The sequence below is a fragment of the Coccinella septempunctata genome, chromosome 1, assembly GCF_907165205.1.
Source record: "Coccinella septempunctata chromosome 1, icCocSept1.1, whole genome shotgun sequence".
Taxonomy (NCBI): domain Eukaryota; kingdom Metazoa; phylum Arthropoda; class Insecta; order Coleoptera; family Coccinellidae; genus Coccinella; species Coccinella septempunctata.
Genome location: NC_058189.1, coordinates 45,354,862 through 45,373,735, shown reverse-complemented (window position 1 = coordinate 45,373,735; position 18,874 = coordinate 45,354,862). Strand labels below are relative to the sequence as shown.

Below are 18,874 nucleotides of genomic sequence, written 5' to 3'. Positions count from 1 at the left end.
TGCTTTTTCAATTGAATATTGTTTCTTTCTAAAGATCTCATTTCCAACAGTTTTCAAAAAGTGCTTAGTGCTCCAAAATTCGAATTACTTTACAAGTTGCCTAATCTCTTGCCTTTTGTGAATAATCCTGGACACAGCTAGGAAAGGAATTTTTTGCAGGATCAATAAATTGAATAATCAATGTGTTCCTTCAGTTAAAATAGAAATGTTTCAACTGAATTTCATTTGAACTTTTTTAGAACACTATTCCATTGATGCAGCATCAAAAGTGACGTGAAATAAATTTATAGTTTCATTTCGAAAGACGACACACAAAGAGGATAATTTTGTGCGATTTTTTCCACCTTGAACACAAACCGCAAAGATTATAGAGTAGAAGGATGGGAAACGGAAACGAAGGGCGTTGAAAACCTGCTGTGAGTCTTTTGTTCATTCATTTATCAATTTGTATATTGTGTCATGAAGAGACCATATCAAAAAGGAATCATAAAAAAAACATAAATAAACTACACTGACGGGCTAACATACAGGTCTTGTATACCTCATCCGTAAGGTTATTTTAATTGTGATAAGAGTTGTGATACTGGAAATTCTGTAAATAATATGGAAAGAACTGAAATGTGTATGCTATGATGGTATATTGAATATTAGTTCATATTAATATCTGTTATAAATTTAACAAATTCAATTGAGTTCATAAATTCAAAACAATGTATTCCACCTCAGAAATGACACCTTTGACGTATAACAGATAACAGATCACCATATACTTTTGTGTTCTATGCAAAGATCTAATTGTTGTACATAATTTTAAATTTTTATGAGCTTTTTATGAATTGCAAATAAAAAATATAGGAAATCAGATAGCGTATTTCATTGATTTCAATTGATTTCAAACTCAGATGAAAACTAACAACCTGATCCCAAAACAAAACCATACTTTTGTTTTATAGTCTCAACAAAGTCGATATTGAAATTCAATCCAAGGAATAGAATTAGAATATCACACCCTTCAATGGGCGGTTTTCCTAAATTTCAAAATAAGTATATGTCATTAAAATCTTTATAACTCTAATATATTGAAATATATTTTTTTCGGATTTCAACATATTGCGTTTTGTCTGTATACACTTACGATAACTCTGATTTCAGTGCTCTCTTATGAACATTCTACGTCATTTTCACAATCCGGCAACGCATATCGAGTCAATAATGATGAAATGATTAAAGTTTTCTCATCACCATAGACCATAGAATAAATATCAAGTTTGGTCAAGGAGATATAGGAAGGAATCCTTGAAGTTTGGTGATCACATTTGACAAGAAAAATAAACAATGAGATAAAATGTCATCGGTTTTAAGCTTGGAACATAGATACAAGGAATGGAAAATGAACATTTGTTGTTGTCCAAAGACTGGAGTGAGATAGTTGCTTAGTGTCGCCAATCACAATTGAGATAGTTGAATCTGACATCATTGTCACGTCAATTTTCTAAGGCTTTAAGAAGGTATAGACACAGATAACCGAAATAATTTTTTGTAATCTGTGGGTGTGGATATAGAATTCTATATCTTCTTGATCTGTTTCACTGTTATCGAATTAACAACAATTATTAGACTTCATTAAAGGCATTCTACGTCACAAGCTTTTACATATTCGAATTTTAAAGTGAATCCTTTACGTGTTGGATAACCAATGGAAAAGGATTTGCATAAGTAATCTCAAATTCGATTTTAGAGTTTTAGGAAACTTGCCCATTAAAAAACAGAAAATTGTTCTTGAACAGTTTTTCTGTATTGACAGTACGTTGTCAGTGCCATCTCATATTGTAAAATGAGGCAAACACTAACTAAATGTAGTGGGTTTTTAGTACTAGAGATATGAGGGCGTTTCCTATCTTTCTACTCTATAAACTTTGATTGTAAGCACATTCAATAAACGTCAAATATGTCGTTGCCAATACAATTTATTGCAATCTCCAATCTCTTAGTGTTCTCATATGTAGGAAATAAATAAAAATCAATCATCACCTTCTGAAAATGGTGAGGAAATATATCCCGAATATGAAAGGAACAAAAATGCAGGAAGGAATACAGGAAAGGAAAGCCAGCGACACAAAGCAAGGTTCGACAGCAAAAAAACACAGAAAATCAGCGAAGTGCAACAAAAATCGAAATGAAGTGCATAATTTGAGCAGAGAGCCCAATAATTCAGTTATCATGGATCGAATCATATCGGTGGTGCGAACCATGCTTTGTCGTCGAAAAGAATATTTTGGGTGCCTGTATCCAAGTCACAAAACTGATACAGATGAATTTTTAATTACAACCCAAAATATTCGATTGTTTCTTTTTTTTCAATGAAAGTTAGTGTGTTAGTTTAACTCATTTTTATTGGGCACTCTTACTTTTTACATTCATCTCAGTGCAAAAATGAACTAGTGAACAATACACATTTTCAGACAGTTACAACAAAAGCGCTTTCATACAATAAGGTAGTTTTTTGATGAATTTTGAATTAAACAAAGTAAGACAGGTATACATTCACATTCGATTGCAGTAAGTTTTTTAGCCAGTTGTTGCAAAACTCCATGTTACAAATAATTTTTAACCTTCATTTCTGTAAAACAGAATTATACATAAATGCGGAAAAAAAAATAATGCTGAATTAAAATAAGGAATATGGGAACACACTAATAGAATATAAAACTATTTTGAAATTCAACAGCTCCTGATTCGATGGCAGCTTCAAGCAGATTATTCGTGTTTACACACTAAGAATCATTTATTGTTCCATAACTACCTCTGTTGTGATTTTTCTTTTACCTCTTACTTAATGCCGAATGTGGATGATAATAAAGTTTTTCAAATCGTGCTTATTGAAAAATGGATATTCATCAAAAAGTTACCGTGACCCGATCAGATATGTTCTATTTAACTTTGTTCATTCGAATAAATGAATATTACGAATTCAATGAATCATGTATACAATTCGAAATCTTTGAAGAGACATGGACAAATTGACTACTACTAGAAAATATCTGATCCGAAGTATTTCTTCATCAGGGTTCAAAACAATCGACAATATTGTAATCAATTAATAAACCAGATTGTCCGAATGATCGATTTTTCTTTTCAATCCTAGAATATTCAGATTGATTTTTTGCTAACTTTTGTACATTACATTCTACATCTAGGACTATAGGGTTTGACTAGAAATCATTTGCTTCAATGAGGCTAATGTGGTGCGAAAATATCCATCTTATATACAGTTCTACAAAATTTGGCATTTTTACTTTTTTCGGTAGATATATGGTGATTTTTCATTGTCAAAAAGGGGTTTTTCGTTCGGTGTTTGATGGAAGTGAAATTGAGTAAGAGAGATTATTTCACCAGTAGGATATGAACAAATTTTCAGAAGAATAATATAATCTGTATTCATATGAAAAGCAGATTGTCTCGATGTATCGAAATGATTAGTGGAATTGAATGTAATACTCCCAAAAATTCACGATTTCCCAATACTCCAAGGCAACCCTTACGACCTTACGGCAGGGTGTCACAACCCCGTCTGATGATCATTTTGATGCTCCTTGAATTCACAATCACAAAAAAGACCAACTGGAGTTTCTCAGGTCAGCAGTTTGGCAGAAAAAAAAACAACTTTTTTCTACCAAACGTCGCATTTTATAGTGTACGAAAATCAAGCGAATTTAATGTTCGAATTGAGCTCCATTGAATGCATACGATAACAAAAACTGGAATCGATAATTTTGTCAGGCCTTTGGCGTTAAACATATATTATTCTCAGATTGTGATACAAATCTTCACATGCTAATCAAAGAAAACTTTTTTTCTTTTTTCCTTCATATAAGGTTTATTTTGAACTCGTTTACAAAGTTGAACATAAAGGCCCATTTACACGAGGATATTTTCTCTCCTGTTTTTGGTCCAGGAGAATGACTCGCATGCGATAAATTATTCTAAAATTCTTGCTTTCCTATGTTTACATTCAATGGAGGATCTGAAACTCGCATTCGATTAGTTGTCATTTTTGAGAAATGTGATTTTCATCTCTATACTGTGAAGAGATGATTATTTGCGAGTTCTCGATAACTTCAAACAACATTTTGTATGATGATTTTTCTACTTCAGATACTGATTTAGTTGATTTGAATATTTTTTAGGGTTTTTAAGTGTGTAGACACTTTATCCTTCTTTATGTGAAATATTGTCGTTAACTTACTTTCATTCGATTTACGCATTCCTATATTCAATATATTCAAACTTCAAATATGAGAAAATAAGAGGATATTTTTCATTGTAGATTTTAGGCACTGCGATCATGAGGTCTATTGTGCCCCACATAAGAGCTTTTCACGCCATTATCGTTGATTCCGATAGACTAATGTACAATCGACACTGACATTGATATTAATGACGATCAATATAATTCATATTAGCTGAAAATATTTGAAGGAGTCCGAGAGCTTAATCCTATGCTAATATGAGTAGAATAGAGCTCTCCACTTCAATGCTTGAAGATATCATATAGAATTGGAGTCATTATGTTTTAAACTTGCAAAGAACCAGGAGTACAATACAAGAAACAGGAACAACTTTTACGTTGATACATTCCATACGAGCTCAGCATGGGGATACATTCTGATCAGAGGTTTGACTACATGATATAATATAATAGTTTACCCTGCGTGTTAAGAAACTGTATAATAGTTATTAAATATTGAAGGAACTTTTAAGTCATCATAAAGAGGTTGGTGCCCTATCGCCGCATCCCGGTTAATATAGTAGTCTCAAGGTGAACCACTTTTGATCATTTGTATGACTTCGAGCTATTTTCCGTGAATTTTTTTTAACATTTTTAGGTAAGTTTTTTTATAACATTTCACCTTTTACAATTATCCAATTATTTTATCACTTGTTTGTACATTTTACTACTTTTCAATCATTTATCTGCTTTAAACTATAGACCTTTAAACTGTTCTTCATATTATTGACTTTTAAATGTTTTATATTAATGACTTTAATTTAACTTTTATGGTGGTTTTCAATCATTGTGGCTTTTTTGTCCCTTTGATTTCGTTTGTTTTATTCTACTGTATTATTTAATTCTGTTCCATCGAATGTTACGCCCTTTTCTTTCGTGGTTGGGTGTTTTTGTGTTTCCTCCAATGTTTTCTGGTTTTCAGTCAGGACATTGAATTCTAATCTGAAACCTTTACTGTTCACAAAAGTGGTCAAGCTCACAACAAGTTATGTGGAACTTCATATAATTGGTTCCATATTGCTGTGAATTCCTATCGAATAGGATATATACAGGGAAAGCCTATTCATGACTCAAGACAAGATATCCTACAGAAGATATCATTCAGATATCACAGATGGTACATCCAAGTTGTTTTCCCTTTATATTTTATATGCGAATCATGCTATGCCGTCAGGACACTGGACTAGAAAAGCCTTCGAACATGTTTAGTCTGATAGATTCCCTCATTAAAATTCAGAGACCTCACCGAAAACCTCACAGGGAAATCCTGACAGAACACACCTGAGGTAACTAAAAGAACATTCCCAGGATATAGGTTTATTTGTGGTATTTCCTTCTTGTCAGCCGGGAACTTTTTATGTAATACCGATGGCTATCATTTCCAAGGGCATCCTTTGGTTAAGAAAATTAGATGTCTCTACGAAACCCGAAGGATTCACTTGTGTTTTCAGGAGAATTTTTTTTGTCTGGTGAATTTGACTAAAAAATGGAGAAGTTGAAGAAGTTGAGAAAAAATTCTTGAAGTTCTTGTATGTCGGCAGAATCGATTATTGATTCTAGGCGGACAACAAATTCAAAACCGTATCACTTCAACCCTTAATGTTACCACAAATAACAATATTCTGAATAATAAGAATTAAGTCAGATGTATACCACCCGCTGATATGAATATTAACAAGTGTTACGATCTGAATTGAACTAGCCAATTTGCCATCGTCAGGATAACTGAATGGAGAACGTTCCACCGAAGAACAGCATATGCTGACCATGGTTTCGGTCTGATTTGATCTCGTCAGAGCAACACAGCTTCTCCTCCGATGGAAGACGCTTGGAAGAAGGACTTTTGTTGATCCCACGAGGTCAAATGAGTCCGAAACCATGGTCAAGTTCTCCATTTAGTTGTCCTGACGATGGCAAATTGGCTAGTTCAATTCAGATCGAAACACTTGCTTTTTTATTCATATCGGCGGGTGGTATGCATCTTAATTATTTCTAATTATTGTATTAATTTACTCCCTGTTAAGGCGTTATCACTATTTCATTGATATTTTGAATATTCTCAGTTCAGTATATTTTATATTTTCAATTAAATCCTTGGCAATTTCGTTGAAGATGTCATGTAACCAAATTTTCACTAATTAATTATATGGTTTAACGGCCATACACCGGATATCAAGGTATTACTGTTTGTTTCTTTTATTAACAATCAATTTGAAAATAGTTCAATCATTAGCAAAAAGAATTAAAACAATTTCTTCATTTTTCGAAAATAACCAGTCCAGTAACCATACAGCAGATTTTTAATCAAAATTACAGAATAAATGAGTAAAATTTGGATCGATTCACACATCACGCTGCAAAATAAAATCTGAATTTTTCGAAAACGAAACGCTCGAATAAAAAATATTAACAATGCTGAACTCAAAATAGACATGCCTTTCATATGAGGTATCGATTACCCCATCTTCATTTTCTATTCGAAATGTGGGGTGTTACTTGTAAGGTTTGAAGCGTTAGGGTTTTGAATTTGATCGTAGAAGTTGTCCCCCACAATCAAAAATCGTTGTGTCCGAGCGTTTTCTTATAATTCGGTTCTGCCGATCTACAGAGCCGCTGTTTCGTTTTCAATGGCCCATTCTGTATATTTGTTTGTATCATTCTGAGAACTAATACGATAAATGCCGTTTATCGTATTTTGTACCAAATATTTCGGCGTGAGTTACTTCATGAAATAATCTCTTTCGAACCCATACCTTATATGGATATCAAAAATAGTTCAGCCACACAAACTTATATTCGTTGATAATTGAAAAAATAATTCGAACTGTTATTTACAGATATATCAAAATGAACACTTTTCACCACACGAGTGACCACCTTTTCTTTTTTGGTATATGATTCACAGTTATTTTTCGCAACATTTCCAACTTAATTCCCTTTCGAGGCTTGAATAGATTTACCTGTAGTCCCACTTTGATTTTCTTCGTCAATGCTCCTTGCGGAAACACGGCTTGCACTTGTGGTACGACGGTACTAGAAACCATTCCTCCCTCTGGTCCAATAGCATGAACTTCTTGTCTTATCCTAGATATCACAGCAAAATACTGGGGGAAATCCTGGGTGATGATTCTGGTTGTACGTCCACTGGAGTGGTCCTCCAACTGGTTCAGATCTGGGAAAATGGTGATTATCAATTATATTGGCTTTACTTTTAACCAGAAGTTAATTCTCAACAGATGACCCACTCACACCGAAGGAATATATTTTTAGAGAAGTTTTTCTTTGAACGTCGGATTTAACTCGTCTGCACTATGCTAATAATACCGTTTTACTGTCATCCCGAATATCAGATGAGGATTTTCTATATTTTCTTTAAAAAAATGGGCCTGAATTACTCGAAAATAACTTGGATCGAGCCCCCCCCTGTTTGTCAACCAAAGGTTCGGTTTCTGTACGTATGGTGAAAAGGTTTATAGGTATAGGTATATAGGTAGCTGTAAAACTATTCCTGCTCGAAGTGATATTATTGATATCTCCATTCTACCTCATTTTTGAGCCGTGCTAGACGGTGCAGAAATCAAACTACCGGTGACAACTGTGTAGTAATTTTGGGAATACTTTTGAACAATTCCACTTGTGATTTATAATCAATTTTCGTTTATATTCCTATCAACGAGTATAAGATTTCATAAAAAAAATCGCTCAAGTTACATGATGATGGGAAAAATCCCCATCCCCAGGCATACTGAGTTCTCACTTATCCCCATTTTCCCGTCAAAATCCGAAGGGGTCAATTTTTTTGACCAAATCATATTACGAGGATATATTGAAAAATGCTTAGCCCACTATAGAACCAAACAAAATTTCAATGTCAAAATATTTCATTACTCAACATGATGATAGTCGGATGGAGCGAAATCTGGTGAATAAGGGGGGTGTTCTAGTAATTCAACCCTACATCACGAATTTTTTGCATGGCAACATGAGACCTGTGTGCAGGGGCGTGCAAAAACAAAACACCTTTGTATAGCTTTCCGCGTCTTTTCTCTTTAATTTTTTCCCGTATAGTGGTCAGTGATGTCGAATAGTTATCTCCGGTTATTGTTCTACCCTTACCCAAAAAATAAATCATGATTACTCCATGACAATCCCAAAAAACTGAAGCAAGAACTACTCTAGAAATTTTTGGACCCGAAGGTCTTCAGAACCAGAGTGTTGCCATTCCATCGAATGTTGCTTTATTTCTGGATCGTAGAAATGTACCCAAGTCTCATCCATAGTAACAATTCGGTTTAAGAAGTATACATCGTTTTCAAATCGAGCAAAGATGCTTCTACCCTTGCACGCGTTTGGTAACATTCAAACATTTGGGAATCCATTTTGCAGCAATTTTTCTCATGTCGAAATTAAAGTGAACTATATGATGAACGCGTTCGTATGAAATATTCAGTGCTTCAGATATCCGTTTTAGACCCGGTACTTTCACCTTCGAATAAATTTTATTCACTGTCAATAAGTATCTGTCAAATAATTTCTTATCTGAAGGATACCTCATTTCGGTTCTTTCAGATGAAATTATTTGACGAATAACAATTCTGTGAAAACACGGTTTACTACTTTTCACTGATTAATGTAAAATAAGAGACCGCATTGTAGAAATTGTCATAATTCCAACTACGAAGCAAATATTTCGTGAAAATCACACAAAAAATAACCATACATCATGAATCTTCAAAATTCAACCAATAATGACGTAACGACATTCGATCTATGACAAATAAAATCTTATTAACGAGTTTCAATGACAGATTTATTCGATGAATAACACTATCTGATAGTGAAAAGACTGCATTTTTACTTATCCTTAGGGTGACCGGCCACCGAACGCGAAGTTGCGCGAAGCTGAGCATTTTCAGTACTAATATAATTGACAAGCTACGAATCGAGTGACGTAGCTCGTGATTTAGCATTGAAAAAGCACAGCTTCGCTCAACTTCGCATTCGGTGGCCGATCGCCCTTAGGGTGACAGGTCACCCTAAGAATAAGACTTATTTATCGAATAAATTTAGTTATTCGCACGTGAAAGTACCGGGCCTTAGCCAAATTCGACGGTCTGATAGAATCATGTCATGAGTCATGAACTGAATCGATATTTACGGAGACTGACCTTCCCGATCGGCCATCATCTTCAATGAAAAATTTACCTCTTTTGAAGCTTGCAGTCCAATTTTTCTCGGTCGCATACGAAGGACATTGATCGCCAAGGGTATTAAGCATATCTTCGTAAATCTGCTTACCTTTTAACCCTTTTAAAAACAGGTACTTGATGATGGCTCGATACTACAATTTTTCGATTTTCACAATTCATCTTTTTTCTTTTAATTCATTTCGTAACTCTGGTTCACTCTTTTGACCTCAAACTTCACACTGACAGTTGAGTTATTGTTCGTTGCTATGGAAACGCAATATTTTTTTTATGCATGGAACTGGTCTAGGCTAACTAGATATCAATAAATCCTCGTATTGATTCATCACGAAATGAAGTGTTTTTCTAGATTTCACGTTTCCGTCGCGACAATGCACATACCACACGATCTACTGTTGTATAAGAATCTTTTTTGTTAATAATTTTTTTAATACTTTCATCACTATAGTTATTTTATTGGTATATTTGGCGGTAAATAATATTTATCACAAAAAGGAACACTTTCTTCTCTTCTGATGAATCAAAATAAAACTTCTTGTTTGATGAACAGATTGTTTCATTATACCTATAGTAAATAATTGCACAAGTGCATCAAAATTATAGATCATTTTGCATGACAGCGTATTGTCAAAAAACTGAATGAGTTCATTCCGCTGGTTGCAAAGAACAGAAGCATTATCGCTTCTACACTGCAATTCATTTACGCTGAAACCCATAAAACTCGTCGGTATCTCTAACTTGTAATAGCAGCCTGAACACGTTCTACGGAGAATAACAAAGGTTCTTGAACCTACCTTCTGTGTCGAAACTATCTCTCAGCACTTCATTCAAAACATCTTCGGTTGCTTCCACCGTATGTTCTTTCCAAGATTCACCATTGTCTGATCTTAGAATCACTATTTCTCGTTCTTTCCCTCTGAGTGCGGCGAAATGAGGAACTTCGATGATGACCGGTCTGAAAATGGATAAAATTTATGGTACCATTCATTGAGGATGAGGACCAATATGGTTTGCATTGAATTCATGAACTATGTGAAAAATGTTTATCGATTCGTCATGTCAAAGCGTTCCCAAGATGAACAGACTGTGCCTTATATTCCAGTTAATTTGAAGCAATAGTCAATTTGTCCTTAAATATTTTTTGTGTGTTTCATAAATTCCAATTATAACTCTTGAGCGTTGAACTCGAGGTCCTTACTCACCCTAAGAACTTAGCGCCGACAGGTCCAAGCTCCAGAACTCTGCTAGCTAATGCTTCCCCTTCCATGAGAGGTGGAGGATGTGGTGTTCTTTGTGGTCTCACGTATCTACACGTTATTCTGGTAGGACTTGGAGCACAACGTGGGGGAACTATGACTCTCACACCAGAGTGCCTACAGCCACGCATTGCCCCACCTCTAGCATCTACCAAAAACGACACGAGGAAGCTAGAAACAAAGTGATATTTTTGATTAGGGATGGCAGATATATCGAGATCCTCTAAAAGTTATTCCTTCATTATAACTCGAATCGTGCTTTAGAAGATACTCACTTTTTCCAGTGCAGTTTCCTGTGGCGTTGAAAGAAAATTAATCCAACATTAGTTTTTATTGAAACAGTTCTGCTTCGCGAAGTGGAACAAATGCTAATATAATCCGATTGAGAATAGAATCAATTCAGAATCAATTTTTCTTTTAATTGAAAAATTTTTATTTCGAATTTTACTCAAATTGAAACTAAGAGTCGATTATACACGAAAGACGAAATCATTGTTAATTATCATTCGAATACTGTTACAACTAAAAATTGTATATAAGAACCACTTCTGTGAAAGTGTACACTGTGAGTGCTGAAAAAAATTTATGAAAACGTTAATTACCCAATATTCACAGGATGCCTGGAAATGTCAACATTGTCAGTTGCTTTCTTGATGTATTCCACATAATTTGGATGAATGTGTTCCGGACTGATGGAGTCCTCTATATGTCTTGGAGGATATGCATTGGGATCATCACTACCCACCATTCTATTCGAATCTATCCTTTCGTCCCTTGTGACATCAATTGGTAAGGAGTCGTCCCCTAGAGATTTCATTTCATCAGCTGTGAGGTATCTGTATGTCTGATCTCCAAGCAATGTGTCTTCACCTGCAAAAAAAATTCAGCGTAAGCATGCAGCATATTGTTCGAAGAAGAGGCGTCTACAATTTGTAATATGTGTCTATAACTCTATATCTATGTATATGCAAGAAAAGATAATGATTCTAATCAAGCCACTATTTTGACATGTTTCCTGAAATGAATGAAGCCGATTATTTTTCATCAATCGGCCAATCTATCACAAAAATTTTATTCTCTTCTACGAATTCGTCATTCGAAGTATTTCGCAAATTCTACAATAGTTAATACATATTGCTAACTGTGCACTACAGAAGTTAGGGAAGTTCGGCATTCTAATAAAATTCTTATTTAATCGTATTCATTCAGTCTCAGATTTTGTATCAGTTGTAGAGAGCAGGCAATGAAGGAATATTGATAAGTCAATTTATGATGCAGTTGTATCTCTAGAAAGACACAAAAGCATTGGTAATCATACTAGTTTTGACAACCATATATTATTTTATTTTGGGTTACAATATTTCATCAATTATTTTCTGGAATAAAAAAGCAGAATTTTTTCCATGGATCGATAACCCTGCTCTAGATTATATTGCTGGTGGATTAGCTTTGCGAAATATGAGACCTATAAAAACGATCATTTTGAATTGTTTCATTGCAGGTTATTATTTCTGTCCCCCGGATGTCCCTACTTCATGATCGAATTAAAAACTGTTAAAAAAAACTTCAATCTATCAAAATCGAGCAACATAGGAAGGTACTCATCCATCAAATCAAGTCTTGGTGGTTTGTATCATAAAGCCAAATTTAATAATAATTTTCATTCCACATCCTTGCGATATTCGAGAAATTATCAAGAAGAACAATTTAAATATCTATTAGGTTTTTCTCGGAAGTCTAACACTGCGATTAGATGAAGAATTCTTCAAGTATTCATGTTGTTATAGCTTTGACCAATTGACTTATCAATTTTCTCTGGGGAAATGGAATGGAGAAAGCATATGACAGGTGAGTAAGATAATCATATTGATTGTCGTTCTTTATAATCTTTCGTTGAATTGAGAATTTTCGACTTACGAGTAAGTAAAGTTGTACCATTAAAATATGGCAGATACACATGTTGCTCATGAAGTGCAGAGCCGTATCCTTCCAAAATATCTTCGCCTGTTTTAGTGCCAAAAGAATTCAAAATTTATGAGCACACAAATAATGCATTGATATCAACAATAAAAGCTCCAAGCAACAATTTTCTTTCGAAAATTGATTGACTTGATTGAGTAAACGAATGACTGTGTTGTTTGTTATTGCTTGAAAGGAACCTAACATCGATTAGAATATATTCACTTCAATCTACACTGGTGAATAACTCAATCGAAGATAAACGAGAGGTCATCGTGAATTTTTCCTCTAGGGGTGCGTGAAGTTACCGGACCATGAATTATACACATTCGGATACGTGATGTTGAGTTGTTTAGAAAAATGGAGTGTTAGGTAATTGGAAAACATGGAATAACGAAATCTGATTTACACTCGTATTGCAAAACACTACGAACTTCCTATATACGAGGTTATTCTTTTGAGCACCGTATTTTTGCGGGAATAAGGACAGAAAACACCGAAAAATCTCTCAGCTTATATTTGGCGACGTTTCGAAGATTTCCATCTGCTTCATCAGGCTAAATCATTATTAAAATGACTATAAAAATGATAACACCTATAAAAAAAACAGTATAATAAAATTACCTTATAAATAATCAGACTTCTTTTAAATCAAAACGTTGGTTGTTACAAAATATCAAATGTAAAAACACCCATAAAGTCTTAGAGAAAATTCTAGAATCACAAAAACATTTTTGTCCTTATTCCCGCAAAAACAATTTTCTGGATATATAAACCTTGGAGGACACAAAAGTTTAAATTTACTTTTGAGGCCTTAAGTCGAATTGAATCATATGATATTTTCCTTGGATTTCAGATTGGGTTCGTCTGCAGTATTCTTATTGAGCCATTTTTTGTGACATCACAAACGCCTGCTGAGGATTTTTTAATTTTTTCTCAATATATAAATAGAATCCACTGATGCGCTCGAAAAAATTTTTCATTTCGAATCATTAGACGAAGTTTCGTTTTTTTAAATGCAAACTTTTATTGAATTTGTTATTTTTGAATTGAAAAAAAACTTTTGTCAGTAGATTCTACGTATAAAAGTGCCTAAGAAGATTTAAGGTTCAGATCTGTAACTTCAAAGACAAAAAAGTTATGAGAAGATTTCGAAATCGTCAAAATCTCATTTTTTGCTGATAACTCAAAAACGAGGGATTGTTGGAGGCTACGGTTTTCACCATTCTTTGTTTCTCTGAAAAAGAGCTCGGAAATGTTATCCGTTTTCTTCTAGCTCTTATATTTCTCGAGATCTCCTCAGTAGAAAACGAATTTTGGTATGGCAGCGCTGTATGAGTTGAGCACCATGGAAATTGATTGTTCCTAATTCCATGGAATTGTGACGTATAACATTCGTAATTTGACTCTACAAAGTTGTAGAGATGCCAATGCTCGCTCTTTATGAAGAAGAAGTTATCTGTACTGATAATCGTTAATTTTAGAATGATTTTCTTGAGTTTGTCGGTTAATAGCACGTTATCTGAAGAGAATACACTAATTTGAAAAAAAAATCAATATGTCATCCGGGGACATTGACTTTTGTAAGAGGACCTTCCAAGGAAAGCTTTAAACTACAAAAAAGTGAAGTAGAATAAAGTAGAGTAGTGTAGGGTGAAGTAGAGTTGAATGGAGTGAAGACGAGTGGAGCAGACAAGAGTGAAGTTATGTGATGTGATGTGATGTGATGTGATCAAATCAAAGGCCTATTTCTCGGCCTATTTCTACCAATTTTGTTTGTGAATTTTGAAGCACTTCTGAATTAATTCAGTTTATACGGTGGGCTTTTTTCTATCAGAAAATAGACCCCATTAACATTTAGCGAAAAAGGCACTCAATAAAATTCAAAGCGAATTCAAAGTCGCCATTGGTTCTTATACCCAGTCAAAACCATGATCATTATTTCAACCTCCTCATCTCGAATATTTTAGATATCTGGGCCATTTTTAATAAATGGTTACAATTGATAACTTTCACGTTTATTCAAGAAATTAATCACCCAAGAAAACCATACTTCATAGATGATTCAAATTCGTATTGTATATTTCCTGTCCTTTTTTCGTGTGCGAGTTGATTCAATATCTTATAAAAATATCATCATATTTACCAAATTATTTAGGATGGCGTCGTTAATAATATTGACATATAATTAGGATCTACAAAATAGCATGACGAAGCCATTAATCGAATTTCAAAATGAACATGGTTTTCACTAATCCAATTATTTCTATCAAATAGCGTACGGTGTTCCCAAATCATACATACTCAATTCTCTTCACGCACCCGTTTTTGAAAACTTTCAAGGATACATTTCACCTAATGAGTGACAAAAAGTTTATAAGAAAAAATTACTTTCCAAAGGTGATGAATACGAAAGATGATTGCTCCTGAATATTAATAATACTAGGGTCATCAGACATGTGTTATGAAACTGTGCAAACCATCTTTATTTAATTTGATATTACATTCAATACTGTAAAAGCAACATAAACACAAAATCAATATTTTTGCCCAAAAATGAATGGAATGTAAAGATGATCATGCTACCATGAGAACAGAGAAAGCAGTGATATATTAATGGAAATTTTCCCCCTTGCTTACCTTCTTCTTCGGAATCCGACAGGAAAGTCTCGTGCATTAGTTCTGGTGCAACAACCCTATACTTTTCTTCTGAAAGTACTGGCGTCTGAGCAGATTCCGTGACTTTTTTCAATGTATCGATCACAGTGATATAACCCAATTTCTGGGCTATATGCAGGGGAGTCTGACCGTTCTGAAATAAATATTTGATTTCAAAATATTATGTGGAAAAATGTACTGGAACTCACATTTGTTACTGCATTTGGTTGTGCAGAATTTTCTAACAGGAGATTAACGATATTTGTGTGGCCTTGCTGAGCTGCTTGATGAAGGGGTGTGTATCCGAGGGAGGTTGTGGCTTTTACATTTGCTCCCTTGGATAACAGGAATTTCACCATATCAGCTTGCCCGTAATGACTAGCTATATGCAAGGGGGTGTAACCCCCTTTGGTTTGGGTGTCTATGTCGGCACCGTTCTTATGAAGTATTTCAGCAACTGCAACTTTGTTCTCTTGTGCGCATAAGTGCATTGGTGTAAGACCATTCTGTAACAATGTGAATATTAAAAAACTTGATTTGAATAGACGTGGAGATTTTTGGCAGAAACTATGGAGAAAGATGGGAAACGAAGCGGCATTGACAGCCATTATCAGAAACATGAAATTTTGTAATATTTCAGATGGTCATTTTTATTCTCCTACCACTTGTTGTTTATCTTGCTCCTTGTAGTTGCTGATTATCAAAATTTTTTTTATCTTTTTGGTCAAAATCTCATAATGTCGTTCGAAAATTATTGCATGGCGAAGAGTTGTGGATCGCATAGTAATTTTCTATTCTTCTTAAGAAAATAGAAATGTGAGTATTGAAACTCGTGCCATGTGACTCCTTCATTCATTGATTTTTAATTTCAGTGCTCTGAAGTGAATAAAATTTTCAGGGCGCAAAGACAATGACTTGAGTCATAATTGTGTCATAAAGAAACCGTACCATAAAAGAATCAATCAATCAATAGTGATTTTGGACTAACATACATACAGGTCTTGTATACCTCTGCAAGGTTTTTGTTAATTGTGGTTCTGAAAACTTTGAAACTACCCAGGTGACTGATAACATATATATTATGTTTTCTCGGGAGCTCTAATAGGAAACTTAGTTATGTTTTATTTTTCTGTAACGTTTCTGAGACGATATTTGTGATGTATGCTAATTATATCCACATTTTATAAATGTCATGTTCCCGCTCCGTGATATCCGCGTAACATATTTGAAATTTTTTCCTATATTAGCCATATATCAGTTTGAGATCATGGAGACAGTATGACACCATTAAAATTAAATTAATTTCCGTCGAGGGTGCTGCAAGACGTGAACGCATATGGACGATTGTCAGAACTGCTCCGATATTTTTATAGGTTTATTTGTATTTATATCTTTTACTTTGTTCAATTATATGGGCATTTTTTCAGCTGAATAGCGGATTACGGAAAGTGGGGTGCAGATATTAAACGTTTAATTAGTTATTTATGTGTGACATGAAAGTCGAACTGTGGGTCAATAAACCATAATTTGTGTTTTCAAAACAGTCCTGTGAGACATAATAGGCTTTGATTCTATTATATATCCAGCATATCAACCTTATATTTGCATATATGGAGAGCTGCTTGGTGCAGAATAGATAGATAATTTCTTCACAATGACATGCTGAATGTAATTTGTAGATTGATTTCACAAAAATGCATATAGTATTCTACTTTTATTCCCACATAACATAGGATCAATTTTTCTGAAAACTTCATTACCTGTGCCAATAACCGTTTATTAATGTTTTTATTGAACGCATGAAAGTGCAAAGATCTGTTCCAATTTTTCTTGGTAAACAATTTGAAACCAAATATAATGTAATTTTTTTTTTCTAGTGCTATTCCTTCGGGCACTAATCTTTAGTCATCAAATTTGTAATATGAAATTTATGGAAAGGTGGTTTTTGATCATGAGAGCATTCGTTTACATACCACACCGAACTGATGTTTTGGAGTTTCCTTTCCAACAATGATTGCTAAAAACGCACCAAATGAAAACACAAAATTCGAGCTCAATATTATAGCAGATGTTCATATTAATCTCCATACTATAAATATCATTTGGAACAAATATTTGCCTGATCCATATTTGAACTATTCATGCTCTTGTCAGAAAGAAGATGTGTTCCTTGTTTGAGGCGGACATAGGAACATAGCTGCTATATAACTGCTCTATATTTGTGCTCTGAATGCTATATTAAGGTTACAGAACTAGGAACACTGGATATATTTCTGCTATATAGCTACTCTGTAATGTGGTGACTTGGGAAACTCGCTTGATAATAGTTCGTTTGAAATTATATAGATTTCGAATTGAGATAGCAATTCCGCATTGCAAGCTTATAATCGTTACAACTAAGACAAGATTTATGTACTGAATATGGATGGAAATAATATTTAATCTTCAAATGATAAGGTATTCCTTGTTTGGTTTTTCATAATGCTCTGAAATTTTCGCTGTGAAATCAGAACAGAAGAGTCAAGCTGCTTATATGTTCATTAATTTTTAATCTACTTTCTGTGGGGATGTTTGAATATGATGTGTTTTAATAGCTGTATATTTCTTTATAATTCCAAATTTTATGTTCATTTTACATATCCAAGTATATTTGTATTCAATGCAAGTTCACAGACACTTGGCTGGATATAATGAAATTAAATGAATTTTTCATGGGTGTAAGCTCATTTTCTTCATCTTCTATTCTTTAATTCATAATCTGAAACCGTCCAGACTCAATAAATGGAACCGTGTACCCACCTTAGACTGATAATCTGGTGTTGCTCGGTGTTCCAACAGGAGGGAAGATATTTCAACGTGACCTTCTTGTGAACTCAAGTGTAAAGGTGTGAACCCAGCTTTACTCTCAACATCTGGTTTCGCTCCATACTCCAACAAAGTGTGCGCGATGTCCATCTGGTTCTTACGAGCCGCGATGTGAAGTGGCGTGTGTCCATTCTTGGCATCAGCATGCGGCGATGCCCCCTTTTCCAAAAGCAATAAGGCAACGTTCTGGTGATCGTAATGAGAAGCTACGTGTAGTGGAGTGACGCCGTTTTTCCCTTGAGCATCGACGGGTGCTTCTTTTTGTACCAATAGCTTGGCTACTTTCAGATGTCCATACTTGGCGGCGAGATGAAGGGGTGTGAATCCTTTCTTCGTCGTGGAATTCAGGGAAGCTCCGTTTTCGATCAGAACTGCAACAACCTGGAGAGATAAGGTGGAATGAGTTGCCTAACACCAGTTGTGTATTCCAGAATCGTCACATAGGTTGAAAATGTTTTGATGAGCAGAAGTAGAGATCGCCTCATAATCGAATGATCATTTCTCGAAACGATAAGGGTAGGTGCTCGGTTAGGATAATTGTTAACCACAAAATAATTATATGGTCGAATGATACATCAAACTGTCAGGATATGTGGATTTTCGTGCAAATTAATGCTTTATTGTTGTGGTATTGGTATGAT

The 18,874-nt window shown here is 34.4% G+C and overlaps 1 protein-coding gene across 6 annotated transcripts in view; it reads right to left on the bottom strand.

Annotated features, from left to right (window-relative positions):
* LOC123309797 (ankyrin-3-like) overlaps positions 1–18,874 on the bottom strand; it is a 224,506-nt gene that overhangs the window by 128,173 nt on the left and 77,459 nt on the right. For all 6 annotated transcript variants that reach the window (XM_044893076.1, XM_044893068.1, XM_044893083.1 and 3 more), the window contains exons 10-17: positions 18,168–18,614; positions 15,578–15,874; positions 15,351–15,522; positions 11,354–11,621; positions 11,027–11,044; positions 10,698–10,922; positions 10,290–10,450; positions 7,249–7,460 (exon numbers count right to left, since the gene is read on the bottom strand). In XM_044893076.1, the coding sequence (XP_044749011.1) occupies positions 7,249–7,460; positions 10,290–10,450; positions 10,698–10,922; positions 11,027–11,044; positions 11,354–11,621; positions 15,351–15,522; positions 15,578–15,874; positions 18,168–18,614 (1,800 nt within the window). The remainder of the gene's footprint in view (positions 1–7,248; positions 7,461–10,289; positions 10,451–10,697; positions 10,923–11,026; positions 11,045–11,353; positions 11,622–15,350; positions 15,523–15,577; positions 15,875–18,167; positions 18,615–18,874) is intronic.